Source organism: Ovis aries, chromosome 2 (assembly GCF_016772045.2).
Source record: "Ovis aries strain OAR_USU_Benz2616 breed Rambouillet chromosome 2, ARS-UI_Ramb_v3.0, whole genome shotgun sequence".
Taxonomy (NCBI): Eukaryota; Metazoa; Chordata; class Mammalia; order Artiodactyla; family Bovidae; genus Ovis; species Ovis aries.
The window spans coordinates 41262042-41280594 of NC_056055.1; the positions used below are offsets into that span (position 1 = coordinate 41262042).

Genomic DNA, 18553 nt, shown 5'->3' on the forward strand with positions numbered 1-18553 from the left:
GGAATTCAGTGCACAGTTAGGGCTGGTTCAGGTTCCCAAACATTCTAGTGAAAAACTAGAAACAGATCAGCTGATGAATGAAAAAAATCACTGACCAAAAGGGGTGATTTCTACAGTGTTTTTTTGGGGGGCCGTCTTTATCCTAGTAAAGGAGCTGGCTAACTCAAAAGGAGTCAGTTTTTAAAAGATGTGTAAAACTCACAGTATTATTCATTTAAAAGGGTTCTAGTTCATTCTAAGTTAGACAAAGTAATCATTCTGCTGCTTTTTATAGAAATATTTCCCCTGATCTCTCTGTCTGAAGATGGACTATAAATTAGTGCTTGAAAGCCCTTTTGCTATACAATGCAAGGTCACGGAACAGTAATTTGAAAGAATGGGTTTTATTATTCATGGTGGGTAGTCAAGTCTTTGTACACTGCCTTGTAAATTTTGTGCTTAGTAATGAATGTTTGAAACTTATCTAAATATTAAATGTCATTTACTTAGAAAACTTAAAACTTGCAGTTGTGATTCATTTGTTGCTTTGATTTTTTTTTTTTTTCCCAATGGAATTTTGTTAATTAGCCACCTTGGTAAATTATATTTTGGGTTGTATCAGTATCAGGATTACTACAAAAATCCAGCAGAGATCTCGCCTAAAGTTTCTTTCATTTGTGTTTTTGGCTTGATTCAAACTGTGTCAAATCTTACCATGTTGACAAAATTGACCATTCCCCAAACTCGGTTCCTCAGTCTACTGTGAGGTTGACTATTTCTGCGATACTGGAAAAATAGACATTCAATTAACATTCATCGATCATAGAAACTGAATGCAATTTCAACAAAATTATTCCCATCATAGTATATTTCAAAGAAAAAATTCATTGGCTTTCCTTCCAGTGAGCTGAAAAATCTAGACAACTTATGCAGAAATACACTTTTAATATAAAATAACCAGATATAGCAGTTTCTAAAGGCAGCTTTAACTTGGCACTATTTTAAGGTGTTTCTTTATAACTCTGTTCCCTCTTCACATTACGTTATATAACATTATACTTATTTATTAAGCCAACTGATAATTGTTCTTTAAAGCAGGGGTCCCCAACCTCTGAGATCAAATGCCTGATGATCTGAGGTGGAGCTAAAGTAATAATAATAGAAATAAAGTGCCCAATAAGTGTAATGCACTTGAAACCATCTCCCCGTTTCCTGGTCCATGGAAAAATTGTCTTCCAAGATACCAATTCCTGGTGCCAAAATGGGTTGGGGACTGCTGCTTTAGAGTCCATATTTATAACAAGACTTATTAAAGCTACATAGCAACCACTATATTGCAAAAAAACAACAACTTTATCAGCCCTCCTGTATCCATGGTGGCCACAGGCTCAGGAGCATATAATCAAGGATCATCCTGGAGCCAGAGATATGATGGAGAAGGACAAGAAACTGGTCCACCCCACTTCTTTCCACTTGGGCTTCCCTGGTGGCTTAGCAGTAAAGAATCTGCTTGTGATGCAGGAGACTGCCAGTAATGCAGGACACACAGGTTCAATTCTGGGTCAAGAAGAGCCTCTGAAGAAGGAAATGGCAGCACATTGCAACATTCTTGCCTGGGAAGGACAGAGGAGCCTGGCGGGCTACAGTCCATGGGGTGGCAAAGAGTCAAACACGACTGAGCAATTGAGCACAAACCCACGTACAGACTGTAAACATGTTTTCAATTTTTTTTGTAAGTTGTTTATCATTTCCTTATGTTTATAATGAAGAGGGAGGGTTCTACTTTGGCTTAGTCTGCTGTTTACCCAAAGGACCTTATCAGTTCAGTTCAGTTCAGTCGCTCAGTTGTGTCCAACTCTTTGCGACCCCATGAACCACAGCACCCCAGGCCTCCCTCTCCATCACCAACTCCCAGAGTTCACTCAGACTCACGTCCATAGAGTCGGTGATGCCATCTGGCCATCTCATCCTCTGTCGTCCCCTTCTCCTGCCCCCAATCCCTCCCAGCATCAGAGTTTTTTCCAATGAGTCAACTCTTCGCAGTCTCTGACATATGTCCGGGGAAGCTAAAAACAGAACTCTGAACCTGGAATTAAATTCTGATGAAAATACTACTTTCTCTTTGCTAAAAAATCACAACTACAATAGAGAGCAAATGTTTAAGTGAAAACTTACCACGTTATCATCGGCAACAATGAATAGTTCAATATGCTTTTCTTTTTCCTTGCTCTGGAAATGAATGCAAAATTGAATGAAGTATGGTTAATATTTCTTATCTTAACATTTTAAGTTAAAATTTTCAAGGTGAAAAATGTTGGTATTATGTAAGGTGAGGTCCAAGAGTATATCTAATAATTCTAGAAATTTAGGTAAATAAAACCCATTATGTTATTAAAACATGTGGCTCTATTCATCAGGTTTTAGTGAAACTGAAACAACATTCCATATTTTATATTCCTTCATTTCTTTGTTTAGTCTTTCAGGTAAAATAAGAGTTATAAGTAAATAATCATGAATACAGGTTTTAACATTTAGGGTTTTTTTTTTCTTTTATAAAGTAAACACTTACTAAGTAAGTTCATGTAAAAAAGGCCATCTATAGTTGAGAGCAGGGCATATAACCAGTCAATAGGATTGACTGTATTCCTTCTACTCCTCTGTCTCCCAATCTCCCTTTGTTGAAATTCAATTCCAAGGAAACTTGTAAAACATTGCTAATTATAGATCTTTATTTTATAAAACACAGTTCCAGGGAATTCTAAGTTTTCAGCCTTCAGTATCAGGTGCTAGGTACATGCATATTCTCTTGAGTATAAACCAGAGGCATATCATTCACCTATTTGACTAAGTTATTCTTTTCTGAGCTAACTAATCATTTATTAATTGATTGATTTAATCAGAAAACCCCTCTTAGGCATCTAGAAAGTTTCAGACACAGCCTAAACCATGGATATGTGAAGAAGACAAATACTCACAGATCTTAAGGCTAACACCTCGCGGAGATTTAAGATGATATGAGCTAGGTTGCTGCTACCCCTGCTGCTGCTAAGTCGCTTCAGTCGTGTCCAACTCTGTGTGACCCCATAGACGGCAGCCACCAGGCTCCCCTGTCCCTGGGATTCTCCAGGCAAGAACACTGGAGTGGGTTGCCATTTCCTTCTCCAATGCATGAAAGTGAAAAGTGAAAGGGAAGTCGCTCAGTCGTGTCCGACTCTTCGCGACCCCATGGACTGCAGCCTAGCAGGCTCCTCCGCCCATGGGATTTTCCAGGCAAAAGTACTGGAGTGGGGTGAAATCACCTTCTCCAACGAGCTAGTATAGAAAAGCCTAAAACACAGAAGACTATCATTGTAGTGTCATTCCACTAGAAATTCTACCTTAACAGTTAGACTATTCGGCTTGATGTGAGGGAGATAATCTGGTTTATCACCAACAACTCCTCCCCCAAAAACTGTGACAAGAAAGACTAAGGAAAGAAAAGAATATTTAGGAGAGATTTCAAGGTGTAAATTTCATTCCTTCCAACCACGTTTAGCTCTAATACTATAAATCTATATATTTAGGGTTGTAGATATCCACCTTCTTTGAAATTGGTGAGACAAACTAAGATTTGCTATAGGAAATGAACACTTTCTATAAAGATAAGAACAACAAAATTTGACATTTCAGATTTCAAACAGTGAAGAGTCAGATTCAGGTAGCATATACACTGCTTTCATTAGGCTTATAATCTCTCTTTTGAGATGAGAAGGAAAATAAGAGGCATTTGACGTGGGATAAAAATGATTTTAAAATAAAGCACTCACTTCCATTTTGGACTCTTCCAGGGATTTAGTATTATCCTTTGGAATAGTTGTCCTGGTAAAGTTGAGCTCTGTACAAGAATAATTGGCAGGCTGCTGAATCAAGGGGTCATATTTGAACACCAAATGTTCTCCCTCATCTGAATATTTCACTGGTTCAATGAGATATCTTTGATCTCTCACCCTGAAGAACCCCCTGTGGAAATTGGGAATACAATATCTATTTACAATCTCTCTCATTTTACTGCTACTTTCAGTTCAGTTCAGTTCAGTCGCTCAGTTGTGTCCGACTCTTTGTGACCCCATGAATCACAGAATGCCAGGCCTCCCTGTCCATCACCAACTCCAGAGTTCACTCAGACTCATGTGCATCGAGTCAGTGATGCTATCCAGCCATCTCATCCTTGGTCGTCCCCTTCTCTTCTTGCCCCCAATCCCTCCCAGCATCAGGGCCTTTCCCAATGGGTCAACTTTTCACATGAGGTGGCCAAAGTATTGGAGTTTCAGCTTCAACATCAGTCCTTCCAATAAATATTCAGGACTGATCTCCTTTAGGATGGACTGGTTGGATCTCCTTGCCGTCCAAGGGACTCTAAAGAGTCTTCTCCAACACCACAGTTCAAAAGCATCAATTCTTCGGTGCTCAGCTTTCCTCACAGTCCAACTCTCACATCCATACATGACCACTGGAAAAATGGTCAAACATTTCTGAATGTTGAGCTTTAAGCCAACTTTTTCACTCTCCTCTTTCACTTTCATCAAGAGGCTTTTTAGTTCCTCTTCACTTTCTGCCATAAGGGTGGTGTCATCTGCATATCTGAGGTTATTGATATTTCTAGGACAGTATTTCTCTGTTCCACTTTATGGAGTTTGCCTTTTTAAGAAAGGGAAACATATTATAAAACAATTATCCTCCAATTAAATAAAATTTAAAAAGTAAGAAAGGGAAACAGTGGAGTCACGGCCTCATGTCAGCAGGTAGCCAGGTATTCTGAGTGAATAAGAGGTGATATACTGATGAGATGATTGGATGGCATCACTGACTCAACGGACATGAGTTTGAGCAAATCCTTGAAGATAGTGAAGGACAGGGAAGCCTGGTATGCTGTAGTCCATGGGATCACCAAAGAGTCAGACATGACTTAGAGACTGAACAACAACAAGAGGTGATATGGCATGTGACTCCTTGCTAAGAGACAACTCATCTGGATTTCAGAAGTTTGACAGCTCCATCTTTCCTCTGAAGCATGAGTAGAGTAGCAATTCCCACTCATGGTTGAGGACCCCTGGCAAGTCTGAGTTCATGCAAAAATTTTGTGAATTTGTATGTATTAATTAAAGAGTAAATATATGAAGGTACAGACACTGCTATGTGGTAATTGTGTTGTTAAAGGGTTTTTTATTCTTGGAAATACTGAAAACTGAACACATAAAATCCTCATAAATAAACATACAAGTTCCTTGTTTTTCTACTTTGCTTTCCAACATCTTCTTCCTTTGTCCTTGAGCCCAAGATCTAGAGACAACTTATATCGGCTTTACTTCTGATTTTTTACTTTCCAGAGACTGGAAACACTGCCTAATTTAGTAAAAAGTTGTGAAGCATTGTGCTGTGATGTGGTAGGAATGTACAGGATTAGGAAGTAGAAGGCTCATTTTGGGACAGAGTTCAACCACCAGCAAAATGAATGTTCAGGAACAAATCTCTGATGTCAGTATCCTGATTGATAAAATGAGAGGCCAGGCTGGATGAATCTCACTTATCTTCCAGCTCTGAATTCCTTGATCATATATTGAAAAATCAGTCTTGTTTAGAGCATGTTGTATCTTTTTGTCTAAAATGAACATAAAAAATGTGCTAGATTGGATATTCATGCCAAAAATATACAGTATCTTTTGCCATTAATTTTTCTGTATGAAGTGTCTTTAAAAAAATAAAAGAGAATGTCTTTGAAAATTCATAGAATAACTCATTTAAGTAGAAAGATATGGTGCATACCTCAGACCATGACATGTGCTGATGCTGACAGCAGAATCAAACTCATGTAAGATAGATCCTTGGTAAAAACAGTGGTCCTAAAAGAGATGAAGAGGCTGTTGACATAAGTACATGATTGGGTATTATATAAATATTAATATCTATACATTTTATATTCATAATACATTTATATTCATAATAATCATTATTTTATTTTATTTTCAGAAATTACACTTATATTCATGAATGCATTTGTTCATTGCATTCTTGTGTTGGAAGATATATTCATTAATGCATTCATTCATTGCATTCTTGTGTTGGAAGATTTTAAAGCTACTTTAGAATCCTTTTAATTGCTTGATTATTTTGTTTAAAAGAGTATATAAATTCTTCCCTCACAATTTTAACAGTCTATGAGTTGATGCTAACCTCAGAGTGTGACCCTTTTCCTTAGAAATATTATCCCTTAATCCATCTTAATACCTCTATCAAACTACCCTCCCTGTGCTATCATTATCCATTTCCCCCTGTTGCATATGAAAGCAAATCAAAGTTTTTGATGATCACAAAAATTAGGTCTCAGTCACTAACCAGGTTCCTTCATGACTTCCCTGCCTCTCTGCTTCGATCATTTGGTATCTGTATTACTTCCTCCTTGGTGCTCCATTCATGGTGATTCCACCGATAATTTCTCTTTCCATCAATTCCTTCTGTTCACTTCCTGTCTATGTGTGACAATTTTTATGGCCCTAGACCTCAGACCCTCACAGACTAATATCCACTCCCTTTGTAGAAGAATGTAACCCAGCTTTCTTACTGTTCTATTTTGCAAAGAGTGCATGATGACTTAGATTTCATAGCTGATAACTGCCTTCAATAGAGGTGATATGGTTTAAAAAGTATACATTTGGTAGAGAGAATAAAGTCATTCTTGGCTAGAAGGCTGCAGTGGGCATCTTCTGAAATGGAAAATAAATATAAAAACAGAAGTTGTATCCACTGAAATAATGCTATAATAAATGAACCAAAACTCATTTAGAGAATGAAAGAGAGGACTCAGTGTTGGTGCATCAGAAGCACCAGGCAAGGGGATTGGATTTACATAAGAGTCAAATAGATGGAGGTTTTAAAATAGTTTCAGATCTTTAAGTTTTATCCTTTAGCTTAACTACTACCCCATCAGGGTACCTCATACTTCTTTGGTGTCCTGCTTTACCCTTCTTCCAGACGTAACACCATTTTGGTACTGAGAAATCAATAAGATACATTAGCAGTCATTGATTTGCTTGTTAGGCAGTAATCAACCTCCTTTAGCATTAAGAGGATCATAGCTTCTGTTCTAGGATCATTCAGTGATGGTAGCCAAAGCAAGATTAATTTATTTTTTTAAATTTTATACTTACTCTATTTATTTCCCACACTCTTTGACCAGTATTAGTGCGAAGAGCAAGTGAACAGTAATGCTTAGAAGATCTCATGAGCTGATAGAACCAAATTACTCTTCAGTTTTTAAAATTTTTAAAAATTATTTATGATTATTATTTTTTAACTAACACTTCCCACAACTTTCTGATTCTGATGTAACACTTTCTGCAACTACTTGTAAAGCTAGAATGGTTTCAAAATTATGCAAGGAAATAATATTTTCAAAGAAGAGATAGAGGAAGGTCCTGTAAGATACCGTGATCTGAGGATGTTTGGTGATTTCCTCTCCTTTTGTGGAGTAGTACGTCTCACTGTAATTTAAGGCTAAAAGCTCCCTGGAAAAGAGGACAGGGAGATGGTGAGATTCATTTATTCTAATAAGAGAACAGATAAAACTTATTATGTGAGAGAGATGCCTCTAGTTCAGTACAGTCGCTCAGTCGTGTCCGATTCTTTGCAACCCCATGAATCGCAGCACGCCAGGCCTCCCTGTCCATCACCAACTCCCGGACTTCACTCAGACTCAAGTCCATCGAGTCCGTGATGCCATCCAGCCATCTCATCCTCTGTCGTCCCCTTCTCCTCCTGCCCCCAATCCCTCCCAGCATCAGAGTCTTTTCCAATGAGTCTTTTCGCATGAGGTGGCCAAAGTACTGGAGCTTCAGCTTTAGCATCATTCCTTCCAAAGAAATCCCAGGGTTGATCTCCTTCAGAATGGACTGGTTGGATCTCCTTGCAGTCCAAGGGACTCTCAAGAGTCTTCTCCAACACCACAGTTCAAAAGCATCAATTCTTCGGCGCTCAGCCCTCTTCACAGTCCAACTCTCACATCCATACATGACCACAGGAAAACCATAGCCTTGACTAGACAGACCTTAGTCGGCAAAGTAATGTCTCTGCTATTGAATATACTATCTAGGTTGGTCATAACTTTTCTTCCAAGGAGTAAGTGTCTTTTAATTTCATAGCTGCAGTCACCATCTGCAGTGATTTTGGAGCCCCCCAAAATAAAGTCTGACACTGTTTCCACTGTTTCCCCATCTATTTCCCATGAAGTGATGGGACCGCATGCCATGATCTTCGTTTTCTGAATGTTGAGCTTTAAGCCAACTTTTTCACTCTCCTCTTTCACTTTGATCAAGAGGCTTTTTGGCTCCTCTTCACTTTCTGCCATAAGGGTGGTGTCATCTGCATATCTGAGTTTATTGATATTTCTCCCGGTAATCTTGATTCCAGCTTGTGTTTCTTCCAGTCCAGCATTTCTCATGATGTACTCTGCATAGAAGTTAAATAAGCAGGGTGACAATATACAGTCTTGACGTACTCCTTTTCCTATTTGGAACCAGTCTGTTGTTCCATGTCCAGTTCTAACTGTTGCTTCCTGACCTGCATACAGATTTCTCAAGAGGCAGGTTAGGTGGTCTGGTATTCCCATCTCTTTCAGAATTTTCCACAGTTTATTGTGATCCACACAGTCAAAGGCTTTGGCATAGTCAATAAAGCAGAAATAGATGTTTTTCTGGAACTCTCTTGCTTTTTCCATGATCCAGTGGATGTTGGCAATTTGATCTCTGGTTCCTCTGCCTTTTCTAAAACCAGCTTGAATATCAGGGAATTCATGGTTCACGTATTGCTGAAGTCTGGCTTGGAGAATTTGGAGCATTACTTTACTAGCATGTGAGATGAGTGCAATTGTGCAGTAGTTTAAGCATTCTTTTGCATTGCCTTTCTTTGGAATTGGAATGAAAACTGACCTTTTCCAGTCCTGTGACCATTGCTGAGTTTTCCAAATTTGCTGGCATATTGAGTGCGGCACTTTCACAGCATCATCTTTCAGGATTTGAAATAGCTCAACTGGAATTCCATCACTTCCACTAGCTTTGTTCGTAAAGCCCACTTGACTTCACATTCCAAGATGTCTGGCTCTAGATTAGTGATCACATCATCATGATTATCTGGGTTGTGAAGATCTTTTTTGTACAGTTCTTCTGTGTATTCTTGACACCTCTTCTTAATATCTTCTGCTTCTGTTAGGTCTATACCATTTCTGGATGCCTCTAGGCTGCTTTCAATTCTCAGCAAGATCCTCTTATGCTAAAGATAAGCAAAAATCAATCCCAGTCACATGAGAAGACTCTCTATCTAGATTTCAGGGTGTGGTACAGGCAGCAAAAGAAACAGAAACAATCCTGGAAGCTCTAAAACTGCATCATTTTGAGAAGAACCTAGGAAAAATATTATCTAAGGAAAAATCTCTTGCCTTAAGTGCCAAAATTAATGGAAAATATTTGTGATATTATATATCATATATGTATATATGATATACATGTATATGCTGCTGCTGCTGCTAAGTCGTTTCAGTCGTGTCCAACTCTGTGCGACCCCATAGACAGCAGCCCATCAGGCTCCACCATCCCTGGGATTCTCCAGGCAAGAACACTGGAGTGGGTTGCTATTTCCCTCTCCAATGCACGAAAGTGAAAAGTGAAAGTGAAGTTGCTCAGTCCTGTCTGACTCTTAGCGACCCCATGGACTGCAGCCTACCAGTCTCCTCCATCCATGGGATTTTCCAGGCAAGAGTACTGGAGTGAGGTGCCATTGCCTTCTCCAATACATGTATATGTATAGCATATATTTTATCAAATTATGTACTTGTTGGGTTAATGTGCATTAAGATATATGTATCATGTACATATGACACATGGACTTAAAATGATTGCAGTTTTTACATTTTATAAAAAATTATGCAATATTCCCTTGTTCCTCAGCTGATAAAGAAGGTAAAGAATCTGCTTGCAATGTGGGAGACCTGGGTTCGATCCCAGGGTTAGGAAGAACCCCTGGAGAAGGGAAAGGCTACCCACTCCAGTATTCTGGCCTGGAGGATTCCATGTACTACAGTCCATGGGGTCGCAAAGAGTCAGACACAACTGAGAGACTTTCACTTCACTTTCATACAATATTAACTGTAAATATATATCTTAATCTCTAAAATAAAAACTTTAAGTTAAAGCAGAGAGATATTGCTAAAAAGACAATAGATAAACAAAAAGCCAGTAGATAAAGTAAAAAAGAAGTCAAATAATTCAAAGATCCAAAGAAGAGTAGGAAAAGAAAGCCAGAGAAACAAAAACAGAGACAAACAGAAATTAAATACAGCCAAATCATTGATTCATAACATTAGAATGTATCATTCATTACATTAAATGTTAATGGCTTAAACTTTCCAATTAGCAAGCAGACTTTCCAATTAGAAATAGTGTCAGAAGTCACTAAAAGGCAGCAACCAACCACTTGCCATCTTACAGGAGACACACTTTAAATGTTAAAGCACAGGTAGGTTGAAGAAAATGGATGAAAAACCGTACATTATGGAAACAGTAAACATGTGAAGACAGAGCTAAACTGTATTAATATGAGGTAAAATACACTTCCCAGCAAGAGTGACATTTTATAATGACATAATGAGAAAAGAGTCAGTCCACCATAAAGAAAAAACAATAATAAGTATGAATGAATCTAACTGCTAAGCTTCAGAATACATAGAGCAGTTATTTAAAAAATTCAAAGGATAAAGATTCTAATCATAATTGGATGTTTTAATACTCATCCCTTGGCAATTGACAGAACAAATAAAAGAGTAATGTAAGTAAAAATAAAAGACCTAAATAATTCTATTAACCTAGAACTCTTCATCCAGTAACTGAAAAATATTTGTTTTTCCCAAGGGCATATGATATGTTTAATGAGTTAGAACATAGGTTTGGCTATAAAACAAATTGCAATAAATTTTTATTTAAAAAATGATATCATACAAATCTTGACAAAGGTTATACCATAGACTATCAGATATTGGTATCAAGTAAATAACACACGCTTAAGTAATCCATGAGTCAAAGAAGAAGTCTCAAAAGAAATTAGAAAATATTTTGTAAAGAATGATAATAAAAATAAAACATGTCAAGGTTTTTTAGATGCATGTAAATTAATACTTGAAGGAAATATTATGGTTTAAAATAGTTTAAATACTTATGACAGAAAAGATGAAATGTTTCCATAAAAAGAGAAAAGTAAACCCTAGATAAGTAGAAAAATTAAATAATAAAGATAATAGATGGATTCTGTGAAATAAATAGATTAGAGCAATAATGAACAAATCCAAATTTTGGCTACTTGAACAGATGAACTAACTGATAAACCTCTTCATATTTGTCGAGAGAAAAGGATGGGGAACTCAGATTACCAGCATTAGAAATTATAAAAGTGTTATCAGATACTATAGATATTAAAGGAATAATAAAAGAATATTATAAAAAACACTTTATACCAAAAATTTGACATCTTACATGAATGTGCATTTTTCTTGTGAATTACAATTTAAAACTGATACAAAGTGAAGTAAAAAATTTGAATAACCCTCTCTGAATAAAATTGAATTTGTAATAATAAAACCACTCCCCCCCCACATACACAAATCCTCAAGGCACAGGTAGTTTCATTCATAAATTCCATCAAACATTCTAAAACTGACATCCTTTGGGAAATATAGGAAGAGAGAATACTTCCTAACTCATTTTTGAGGCCAACATAATGTTAATATAAAAATGTGACAAACCACAAAAATGTAGAAATGCTTAATAATATTCATCATTAACATGGTTTCAAAAACCTTCAACAAAATCTAAGTGAACTGAATACAGCAAAGAGGGTTTTATCATAAGGATGCAAGTATGGTTTAACATTCAAATATCAATCAGTATAAATTACCATGTGGACATTTCAATGGATGCAGAGGTTAACACTTTCAGAACTTTAGGGGACTAAAAGGGAACTTTGAGGAAAGGCACATAGAAATTTCTCAATAAATGTTAGCTTCCTTCCATCCTGAGGATGTTAGAATATGCAGATTTTGAACAAATTATCAATATAAGTATGTTATTAGGTTCATATTTCTGTACATTTGTCCAGTGGGAGATTCAAAGTGGAAGGAGATTTTGTTGTTGTTTATTTAATTTACTTAATTTTTTTAGCTAATAGGCCAGAGTCTCAATTCTTCAGTGGAGTTATCCTTATATTTTACTCATTTGACAATTCTTCATGAGTTATATTTTACTCATTTGACAATTCTTCATGATTTCAATGTTTGAGTCTGGGAGGAAGAGCTATTGTGTGTAGGACCAACAGAAAAGAAGTGGAAATTCAACAAAAACAGCAGCAACAGTTGTGAGGAGAGCTAATGAAGAAAGTTTAATGCATTAGAATTATTTAAGGTACACAAAATAACTTGATAAACTAAATTCTTCCCATCCCTTAGAGTCCTCTCTAGCAGAACTCTATTTAATGTCTATTTTCAACAATTTAAAAGTCACTTTAAAAAATTTAGTTTTCAAGTTTCTTTTGTTCCACTGATTCACAAAGCATTAATGTATGAGCTCTTAAAGTGAGCATACTCCAGGTGCCCCAGCTAGGAAGTAATTTAGGAACAGGAGAGCAGTGTATATAATTGTTGTTAAATGTTACTAAATTGTTGAAATAATACAAGCTTATTTTAGAAGAGTTAGAATTCAGATTACATATACATAAGAAGGGCTTAAGGACTTCACTTTACCAGAAATTTTTTATGAAAACTAGGATACTATAGACTAATACATCTATAAGGTATTGAATTATCATAGAACTTACCTTGATTTTAGAAGGTGAATTATTAAGATTTTTCTGTTTAGGTTTAGTTGATACAACAATTCTTCTTCATAAGCTTCCTGAAAAACAGTATCCATCATGTGACTTAAATGTCTGCCCATTGAGTGTGTGTTGGTGGTGGGTAGAGGGGTAGGTAGAGGGGAAAATTACAGATCTTTCACAGTCTACCCAGCAACCCAAAAGTCCTTTCAGGCAAAATAATAAATACTGATAAAGCTGAACTTCTATGAAAAATTTTGCTTTCAAGTTATTTTTCAAGTTTTTTTTTCACATAGACCATTTAAACAATCTTTATTCAATTTATTACAATATTGCTTGTTTCGTATTTTATTTTTTTGGCCAAGATCCAAAGATCTCGGCCTGAGGGAGCTTAGATCACCAACCAGGGACCCAACCAGCCTCCCCACATTGGAAAGTGAAGTCTTTCTTGGACTGCCAGGGAAGTCCCCTCAAGTTATTTTTTTAATTTTATTTTATATTGGAGTATAGTTTTTAAAGTTTATTTATTTTAATTGCAGGATAATTGTCAAGTAATTTTTTTTTAATTTTGGTGGACTTTTTCTCCAGTTATAAAATGAAATTAATTGAAAAAAAAATGCATACTTTCCCTTCTTTCCCCTTATTCAGAGGTATACAAGTTACTATATATCCTTATAGTTTTACTGCCCTGGATCTTCTGTTTATGTATTATTAACAGTTGGTATACACTGTCCTATACTCTACATCTTCACATAAAAATAAATCATGACCATGAGCATTTCCTGTTCTAATATATCTTCTTTTACAGTATATATTTTAATGTTCTTTCCTGGAAGACACAAAAGGAACTTATTTAATCTACATCTATGTTAGAAATTTCACTTGGGATATTCACTACAGTTAGAATTTCACTATTAACAATGTGGGGGAGGGGGGAGGTAAAGCTTTTGGTAAATATTACCAGATAGCTTTGAATAAAGGAAGTTCAAAATTAGAATTTCAACAGAAATTTATAGTCATTCTTGTTTCCTTGCCTTAGATATTGTTGCTAATAAAAGTCTTTTGAATAATGAGATGATAACATTGTGATAAATTATTCTTTTTGATTACTTTTGAAATTGATATTTTCCTTTTATTTGTATATGACTTTTCAATTTATATCCTTTTGTTGTTGTTGTTTTTCAGTCACCAAGTCGTGTCTGACTCTTTGTGACCTCATGGACTATAGTCTGTCAGGCTCCTCTGTCCATGGGATTGTCATTTCTTCTGAGGCTCCTCTAAATTGTGATAATTTTTCAGACTTCCCTTATTTCTGATGACCTTGACAGTTTTGAAGAGTACTGGTCAAAAATACTGGTCAGATTTTTTGTGGGATGTCTCTCAGTTTAGGTTTATCTGATGTTTTTCTCATGTTTAGACTGGAGTTATGAAGAATTGATAGAAAACAACAAAATCAAATGTCATTTTTCATAGCATCATATCAGAAGAACATACTGTCAGTATGACTTATTACTGATGTTAACCTGGACCATCTCACCGAGGCAACATTTTTCAGCCTTCTTCACTGTAAGTTATTTTTTTTTTCTTTCTTCCATATTATTCTATCTACTCTTGGGAAGGAAGTCATGAGGTACAGCCCATGCTCAAAGGTGGGGTGCTATGCTCTACCTCCTGGGGAGGGGGGTGAATTTCTGCATCAAGTTTCTGATTCTTCTTTAAGAGAGATTTGTCTATTCTCCCGCATTAATTTCCTTGTTCAGTCACTTTTTACGTAAACATGGGCTTCTGGATATTAACTGATACTTGGTGCTATGGTCTAAAACCACGTTATTGACTTTGTTGCTCAAATTTTTCTTTTGGAAACTGGGAGATCCTTCTGTTGATCCCTCTGTTTGCTTGACACATTCCCATCAATGTGAGGTTGGGTTTGTTTGGGAGCCTCCTTACTTTCTACAGCTGCAAGATGCTCCAAACTCACATTTCCTGCCCTGTCCAGGCTTGTTTTGTAGGTTCATCCTGGAACTTTTCACCTTATTCTGGATTAAGTCTTCAGACAATAGATACCTGAAGAGCCCACCGGCTTTTGCACAACAGATAGTAGAAAGCAGGTTTTGACCTCTTGGGTGAGCACCAACATCCAACCATTAAAAGGTCTGAGAAGATGAGGAAAGAATTGAAGATCAAGAGAAAAACTATTTGCAAGGAGATTATCAAAGAAAAAAATAGACTTTATTTCCATATGGCGGTAGATGGAGAGATACTTTTTTAATCATCTTAAGCCATGGGAGAGAGGCCTTATAGGACGATTTGGAAAGTTGAACTGTGTCTTACTTGTGACCGAGAAACCTAAAAAGTTAGAGCCTGGAAGGCTGGCTCCTGTTACGGTGGAGGGAGAACAAGTCATTGCATTTGAAAAGTCTGCTTTCTCAAGGAGTGCAGGGGCAAAGTGACAGTCGGGATGCTCCATGGGTCAAATGAAAAACCTAAGTCTCAAAATGGAAATGCCTGTAGTAAGTATCTAAAACCAGTCATTGACATGTATAAGTATGGCTGAGTCACTTTGCAGTTCACCTGAAACTATCACAACATTGTTTGTTAATCAACTATACCCTAATACAAAAAAAAAAAATTTAAACAAAATAATTTAAAAATAAAAATAAAAACAATCATTGAATGTCTTTGACAATGCAGTGTTGCTGAGTTGCTAAGTCATCTCCAACTCTTTACAACCCCATGGACTGCAGCAAGCCAGGCTTCCCTGTCTCTCACCATCTCCAGAGTTTGCTCAAACTCATGTCCATTGAGTCGGTGATGACATCCAACCATCGCATCCTCTGTCACTCCCTTCTCTTCCTGCCTTTAATCTTTCCCAGCATCAGTTTCTTTTCCAATGAGTCAGCTCTTCATATCAGGCAAAAGTATTGGGGCTTCGACCTCAGCATCAGTCCTTCCACTGAATATTCAGGGATGATTTCCTTTAGGATTGACTGGTTTGATGTCCTTGCTGTCCAAGGGACTCTCAAAACTCTTCTCCAGCACCACAGTTTAAAAGCATCAGTTCTTTGGCACTCAGCCCTCTTTATAGTCTGAGCCACCAGAGAAGTCCTCTTTGACAATAGTGGGCATTGAAAAGAACCTAATTTTGAAGCTTTCTCCCCAGTAGGAGTATTGTGCATTTTCTACATAAATATTTATTATTTTCAGGATTAACATTTTAAATATTTTAAAATTTTAACACTTGAATTAAACACTCTTCTCAGCAGCAGGCCTTTGTACTCCTGTGAAAGTTGTTCAGCCATGCTGTAGATTCTGTGAGGTCAATAAACCTGCAGATCAGATCACTGGGAGAGCAAAATGCTCAAGGGGGACACTCCATGGCCATCAGCTCAGAACAAATGAGGCTGTCTTGGATCAGCCTGGAAAACTGTTAGTGGAACTCCTCACGTAAACTGGAGGATTTTAAATACTCCCCCATCCACCAACAAACCTGAACTTTTTTTGTTTGTTTGTTTTCTAATCCATAAAAGGCTTGGTCCCCCCCTCCCCCGCCCCCTGCCACCCAACCTCTACTCCACTCTCCACCCAAGCATATGTGTTAAGAGGAGTAAGAATCCTCAGAAAAGACAAGATACAGCACTTGTTTGCTTTCTTCATACCTGTGAAACAATGCATTTCATTTATTAAATCAAAGCCCATACCTGTATGTCATCCTCATGGATGTGCCAAACATTTCGCTTCTGAATCAGAGGAAGCCTTTTAGGATGAACCAGTTCTTGACCCTCTACTCCAAGGATGACCTTTTCTAAAAGGGAACATAAGTGGGGGGCCGGGTCAGGGAAGGGGGGAGATATATTTGACATTAACATCCCTCCATGGTAATTGGATAACAGAATTATTCTCATGGAGTTCATTTGCTCCCAATTAGCAGCCAGGTGGAAGAGCATCCCCACTTTACAAGTATGGAAATTGAGACTGATATATCTAAGGAAAATATGGACTTCCTTGGTGGCTCAGACACTAAAGAATCTGCTTGCAATGTGAGAGACCCAGGTTCGATCCTTGGGTTGAGAAGACTCCCTGGAGAAGGGAATGGCTACCCACTCCAATATTCTTGCCTGGAGAATTCCACTGGAAAGTAGGCAAACAGATTGGGCTACTTCAGTTTCTTACATCTTTTCACTTTATTCTGCAGGTGTAACCTTTGTCTTCTTCTCCTGCCTGTCTCTGGATCCTGCCTCCTATTGAAGCCAGTCACTGCAATAGTTTGTTTCAATGTAAATTACTGATTTTATCTCTATGGGGCATTTGTATTTGAAGTCAACTCTCATAGTTAAATATAAGACTTTCCTATGTGAAAGGGATTTTAGATAGTTTGAATCAGTGCTAAAATAATCTCTACATTACCTATCAGATTGGTAATCATCTGTCAGGTGAGCCCTGCCAACCCCACTACAGGGTGATGTAGAGGAAAGGCATAGGCTTTTGAAATCTGTTATTATTGGAACCAGAGTTTTACTGGTTTATTACCAGTATGACTATGAGTGGGGTTTCCCAAGTGGTGCAGTGGTAAAGAATCTGCCTGCCAATGCAGGAGACACAAGAGATGTGGGTTTGATCTCTGGGTTAGGAAGATATCCTAGAGGAGGAAATGGCAACCCACTCCATTTTTCTGGGAAATTCCATGGACAGAGGAGCCTGTGGGCTACAGTCCATAGGGTTGCAAACAGTTGGACATGACTGAGCAACTGAACACACATACATGACCACGAGTAATACGTCTAATCTGTCTGATCTACAGATATTAATCTCAATTTTCTTACCGCTAAATGGAGATAATATAGAATTTTAAGCGTGCTAATACACCAAGTGGCTAATGGCTAACATGTTGTCTCAGTTCCAGTTCAGTCATTCAGTCATGTCCGATTCTTTGCGACTCCATGGGCTACAGCATACCAGGCTTCCCTGTCCATCACCAAGTCCCGGAGCTTGCTCAAACATGGTGTTTACTGCCTTGCAGATATTCAGTAAAATCCTTCTCACCATCTATCAGAGTACTTAAGATTAATACAGAGTTTTATAGAACTATTGAATCTCAAGATTAACCATAATCTAGTCCAAATTCTATGCTATGTTCTCAGCAAAATCAGTGAATATTAATATTTTATCATTTACAATTTAAACTTGGTGACAAAAGAGATGTTGCCTCATAGCATACTAAGAAAACTATCATAAAAAGATTAACACATACCTTTAATCTGAAAAATGAGTAAAATCATGAAACATAAAGTCCCGGGAAACATTCTGAATGATTCTGGCAAACTGGGGCACATGTGTTTGAGAAAAGACGTGCACTGTTCTTGGTCCTTGCTGCCACAGAGAGGATGAAGACCCTAGCAGACAGACAGGCAGTTTTGATCCAGCACAAGGAAGTGTTCCTTATCCTGTTACACAATTTGTGAGGTGCTTTAGGCTAAAACCTGGAGGGTGGACGTCATGTACTAATTAAAGGTAACCAGTGAGATGGTGGTGGTGGAAGAAGTGGGCTGGACAGAGATCCCTATATTGTACCTGTTATAAATATGACTCCAGATGTACTAAATTATTTTTAAAGTGAAAACATCACATTTATCTTGGAAAAAATTACTGAAACATGTTCATATAAACTGTGGGGGAAGAAAGTCATCTATGC

The 18553-nt window shown here is 37.3% G+C and overlaps 1 protein-coding gene across 2 annotated transcripts in view; it reads right to left on the reverse strand.

Annotated features, from left to right (window-relative positions):
* ADAM7 (ADAM metallopeptidase domain 7) overlaps positions 1–18327 on the reverse strand; it is a 52580-nt gene extending 34253 nt beyond the window's left edge. The window contains exons 1-8 of one of the 2 annotated variants that reach the window (XM_060410890.1): positions 18113–18327; positions 16563–16666; positions 12868–12944; positions 7442–7520; positions 5782–5858; positions 3786–3978; positions 2155–2208; positions 694–765 (exon numbers count right to left, since the gene is read on the reverse strand). In XM_060410890.1, the coding sequence (XP_060266873.1) occupies positions 694–765; positions 2155–2208; positions 3786–3978; positions 5782–5858; positions 7442–7520; positions 12868–12944; positions 16563–16666; positions 18113–18194 (738 nt within the window). In that variant the 5' untranslated portion in view covers positions 18195–18327. The remainder of the gene's footprint in view (positions 1–693; positions 766–2154; positions 2209–3785; positions 3979–5781; positions 5859–7441; positions 7521–12867; positions 12945–16562; positions 16667–18112) is intronic. The other variant, XM_042243125.2, reaches the window with a different exon arrangement.
* Between the last annotated feature and the right edge of the window lie 226 nt (positions 18328–18553).